At 48.0% G+C, this 5,272-nt stretch overlaps 1 protein-coding gene across 1 annotated transcript in view; it reads right to left on the minus strand.

Moving 5' to 3' along the window:
* M1AP (meiosis 1 associated protein) overlaps positions 1-5,272 on the minus strand; it is a 19,907-nt gene that overhangs the window by 12,118 nt on the left and 2,517 nt on the right. The window contains exons 2-3 of the mRNA XM_009866596.1: positions 3,964-4,146; positions 1,502-1,679 (exon numbers count right to left, since the gene is read on the minus strand). Of these exons, the coding sequence (XP_009864898.1) occupies positions 1,502-1,679; positions 3,964-4,146 (361 nt within the window). The remainder of the gene's footprint in view (positions 1-1,501; positions 1,680-3,963; positions 4,147-5,272) is intronic.

Genomic DNA, 5,272 nt, shown 5'->3' on the forward strand with positions numbered 1-5,272 from the left:
GCACGTGACCAGGTGTGCAAGAGGCAGGACCAAAGGGAATCTGCATCCCACCCGAGTGCTCCCAGCCCCGACGCTGCCCACTCACCAGGAACCTGCTGCTGCAGCCAGAAGAGAACAACTACAGACTGGTAAGGCAACACCATCCCACCTTGCCTGTGCCTCAGTAAAAACAGCCTCGTCTTGCTAGTGACAGGTCTAACACTAACTTTGCAAGGTATCAGCACCCAGACTTTTAACCTTGTCATCAGCTCATGAGAACCTGCTGGGTGAACCGGAGCTTGGTACCAAGTGGGTCTTGTTGATGGAGAGTTTAAGTGTCAGCAGTAAAGGTCTCTGAAGCAGGAGCTGGGCTGGGACAGAGGTGCAGGACTGAGTACAAAGAGCATGTTGGTGTGTAGCCGTGGGTCACTGAGGAAGTATAACCTTAGGATCTTTAGACAAATTGTCCAAAGTACACAGGAGAAAAGCAGCAGCTAAGCAAGAACGACGCCAGTGACAAAACAGCTGATGGGCAAGATAAGTACCTGAATTGGTCTGGGAAAGTACCTCTTCCTACCAATGTACATTTGTGTCTGGGAGAAGGGACTGACCTAAGAATTGTGTGGAAACAAGCACCTTGTAAAAGTATTTTAACACACACAAAAACTAAGGTAACTGCTGTGACTTCCCTTCATATTACCTTCATATTACCACAGTTTCTAGATATCATCTCTTAATGCCATTATACTTCCTAATCTGCGAAAAACTGGGCTACTGGTGACTTGAAAAACACTTTTCATCCTTTTGCAGACTGGTCACATTTCCTGCCCAGTAGCTCCTGCTGAGACTTAAGCTTTGCTGATGCTGGTGGTGTTTTGCCTCTGAAGACAGGATCTCAAAAGAGTAAGCATTTTCAACATTTTTAACAAATGTTTGGGTTTTAAATGACTGCAGGCAGTAGCAAACTTTGCAGATTGTTAAGCACTGGAATCAGCTGCCCAGAGAAGTGGTGGAGTCACCATCCAGGGGTGTATTTAAAAGATGTGTAGATGTAGATTTGTGTCTGGGAGAAGGGACTAACCTAAGAATTGTGTGGAAACAAGCACCTTGTAAAAGGACAAGTTGGTGAGCAGGAGGAGGAGGTTATCTCTGCAGCATCACTGAGACTCCTCCTGCTGCCCCCTCTGCCCTGGCTGCCTGCTCCAAGGGCTCTGCTTGTCTCTGCCATCAGTGATGCTCAGCAGTACGTGCGTCTGTGTGTCTGAGAGCATGTTACCCCATAAACTTGATGTGTTTTTAACCCTTCAGTAAAGCTGTATCACACACAAAGTCAATTTTAGGTAATGCTGAGGGATGCAGTAATGCATGGTGCTAATTCTGCCCGAAGCCCCAGAGAAATGCTGTGGCACAAGCTTCCAGCTGTTCCTCCAGGCCCAGGAATTCCCACTTAGAGGAGTGATGCTAAAGAGCACAAAGGAAAGTGGGACACGACTGAAGCAGGAACTGTCTGTTGGGTACTCACCGCTGCTGCTGGACTCTCCTGCTGGCACGCACTGTTCCACAGCCTCAGGCTCCAGAAAGTCTCTCTTCAAAACCTCAACGACTTGTATTCTTCGCAGGCTCACAAGGTCTACATCTTTCAGCTTCTTTTCTAGCTGCTGCACCATTTGTTTGCTGGGCTGGCTGGTCAAAATCGTGATCTGAAACGCAAAGCAGAGGGTGCAAGAGCTGCCTCTGCCTTAATCCTCTCTTGGAAGGCGATGACGCCTGGTCTGTTCGAACAGCAGAGGCCCCACTGGGGAGAAATGTCTTGCTAAAATATCCATTCAAAACCAAATATAAAAGCATTTCTTTGAGCTTTGGCTTCTATTTAAGCCAGTATAAAGTGGATGGAGATGTTGAGTGTAGGAACACCAACTGGTTTTGTGCCACTGCTAGAAGAGGGAAAAATCCACAGCTCTCTCTTGTTCCATGCTTCACACCTATGGTCAGCGAGTCTGTGCGAGTAAAGAGCGGGTCTGCCTGAGACTTTGGAGGGACAGTGCCACTTCCAATTACTGCATCGATTAGAGTTCAAGTAGCTTAAATCTGCCCTTCTCACTCAAAGGCTGAATTTTTGTTTTTTTTTTTTTTTAAATAGGTATATAATCTATTCCAAAGATGTCTCTTAAGAGAGCAGCAGTAGGTGTGATTCCCACCTCCTGGTTTTGATGTAGTGCTAAGCAAATGACCGCAAAGAGTTTCTTTGTCATTGACAATCAGCAAGTTTTCTAGAAATGTCAGGCATGTTTGATACCAAATCCTGCCCTGAAAGGGCAGTTAGGTGACAAAATGTCAAGCCCTGACCTTGCCTGATATTTAGTGACAGTGAAGGGCTGAGTCTCCTCAGCACATCTGCTCATTGCTTCAAAGGACTATTTTGTCACTCTTCACTCTGAAGAGAGTATTTAAGGTAAGGTGGTTAACAATGCTTGTAGTGAACGTTTAGGGAAACTTAACAGCAGACCTTCACAAATGAGTTCTGCTACAAAGATACTAAAGAATGGCAACAGAAGTAACAGTTCAGGTCTTAGTGAAATGGGTTTTTTGGTGGGGTAGGTGGGGAGAAGAGAAGGGGTCAAGGAGTATCCTTTCTCCAGTCAGATCTATCCTTAGTGTTTATTTATGAGCTATTGGGAATGAAGTAGTAATTAGAATCTCCTTTAAAAACTGGCAAAAGTAAACAGCAGAAACTGTTCTTGAGTTGGGGAGACCAGAACTCTCTGTAGGTATTATTGTTTAATACAGCTGCACACAGAGCATTTCCTACACCAGTACACCTTAATTCCATGAAAACCTTTAGGTTATGTGATGGAAGATCATCTGCGCTGCCTCAAAGGAGACCAAAGACACAGTGACAGGCGGAAGAGCCCAGGCAACGCCCTGCCCTGGCTCCTGCCCTCAGCCCCTCCAAGCCCCGGCCCGCCAGGGAGCACAGGGGCTGGTGTCTGACCCGGACACCAAGCGAGGGATTTGGGGGCAAGGACACCCTCCGGGGGCTGCTGCCTGAGCTGGCCCTGCAAAGCCCCTGGTGGGAGTGCTTAGCACACATGGGCAGATATCAGGAGAAGTATTTTAACACATACAAAAACTAAGGTAACTGCTGTGACTTCCCTTCATATTACCACAGTTCCTAGATATCATCTCTTAATGCCATTATACTTCCTAATCTGCGAAAAACTGGTGACTTGAAAAACACTTTTCATCCTTTTGCAGACTGGTCACATTTCCTGCCCAGTAGCTCCTGCTGAGACTTAAGCTTTGCTGATGCTGGTGGTGTTTTGCCTCTGAAGACAGGATCTCAAAAGAGTAAGCATTTTCAACATTTTTAACAAATGTTTGGGTTTTAAATGACTGCAGGCAGTAGCAAACTTTGCAGATTGTTAAGCACTGGAATCAGCTGCCCAGAGAAGTGGTGGAGTCACCATCCAGGGGTGTATTTAAAAGATGTGTAGATGAGGGCCATGGTTTAGCAGTGGACTTGGGATTGCTAGGCTCATGGTTGGACTGATGATCTCAAAGGTCTTTTCCAAGGGAAATGACCCTATGATTCTATGAAAGTCTGCCTCCTACGCTTACCAGTCAGCTCGGAGTACTCTTGCGTCTCTGTGGTTAGGAAAATGCACATTTGCCTAAAGACTGCATCTAACCTGCACAAGTAAAGTGCCAGCTGTGCTCTTGTACCATAAATACTGGCTGTCGGGGCCTCACCCTGAAGAAACTGTACTTCTAACAAAACCAAAACGCCTCCGTAAGTGCTCTGAGTATGCTTGAAAAACAGCTTTCAACACACTCGCTTCCTCATCTTACTGCTGCTCATCACCCAGTCCTGTCCTTCCTGCCTCTCCCGCAGCGTTGCCCTGCCGGGGACTGCCCCAGCGTCAGCAGGGCTGTGGCGCTTCTGCTCACTTCCCTGCTCCCACCACCCTTCCAACGTTTTCTTACCTCGACAGAACTATTTGTTGAGCCTCCTGCTGCGGTGTGCCTGCTGTACTGTTTGAACTGCTGCAATCCATCCTGCACAGCTTGTACCACTCCGTTTCCCCCCTGGGGGAAACAGCCTTCTCTTGGTAGTGAGCGGAGCTCTGAAATGCAGGCTTGAATTCGCGCAAAATTTTCTTTCACTTGCTGCAAAACAATATTCAACAAAATTGAAAAACTGGAAATGTCAATATGACAATGCAAAATATTTTTCCGTAATGTGGAAGGAAGCTTTTGAGCACTGTGGTAAGACTGGTGGCAGGAGCTAAGCTGTAAAGCAGTGATGTGAATCAAAACCCACTGACTGTCACGTCAGTAATAACACGCACCAGCACCCCCAAGTTTTCAGCTGTCTACTGGCTGCCTGCTGCTATCCAGAAGGTTGTAGCCTGGCATGCCCCTGTCCTCCGGCTCTGCACACCCCCGGGGCAGAATGTGAGGCCCAGGTAGGCGTGCTGCAGCCATGGGACACCCCCAGGCCGTAGGCAGCCCTGCCACATCGGTACTTTGTCCCTCCTCGAGCTGCAGACCTCTGAAACCTGCCTTCAGGAGGGTTTGGAGTCAGATGGGCAACTGGTTCAAAAAGGAGTTTCACAAACTTCTGCCTGACAGGTCCAGAAGCAGATACCAAGAGGAACAGCCTCAAATGTATCCTCTCCCATTTTTAATGCAACAGCTGTGGAACCAGGGGAGCAGGAGGAGAATGACCCGCAGAAAGCGATGTGGCTGGGCACTCCCCCAGAACAGCCTTTCCTTTTGAGACCAGGCTGATGGAGGGTTGGTCTGGCGTTGCACTGGGGGACGTAGTTTAGTGGGTAGACAGGGCTGGGACAAAGGCTGGGCACGATGATCTTCACGGTCTCTTCCAGCTGAAACTATTCTAGGATTGTATGATTATGATTCTTATGCTGCTCTTTCAGGACATTCACTACAGTAATGGTTGGCAAAAAAGCAAACACCGCTGGAAGGTCTCTGCACCCTCCTGCTTCAGCGATGAGGTACCAGAACAAGCGTTAGAAAGGAAAAGTTATTCTACAGCTGTCGCTTATAAAAACACTTTCTTTATTCAGGCAACAGCTGTCACTGCACAGCGGGCGTGAGGAGGGCAGCTGATCTCACTCCTTGTGGCAAGACGGACGCCAGAAATGCACCGATCATTAGCCTGCTGGGCTTCACTGCAGTGCTTTGTGCCAGTCTCAGGGACTGGAGAACACTGGGCCACATTCTCGCTGCCTGCTGTGGTGCTTTAGATCCCCTGCAGTCCAGTGCTGCT

The sequence above is a fragment of the Apaloderma vittatum genome, unplaced genomic scaffold (assembly GCF_000703405.1).
Source record: "Apaloderma vittatum isolate BGI_N311 unplaced genomic scaffold, ASM70340v1 scaffold7543, whole genome shotgun sequence".
Classification (NCBI taxonomy): Eukaryota; Metazoa; Chordata; class Aves; order Trogoniformes; family Trogonidae; genus Apaloderma; species Apaloderma vittatum.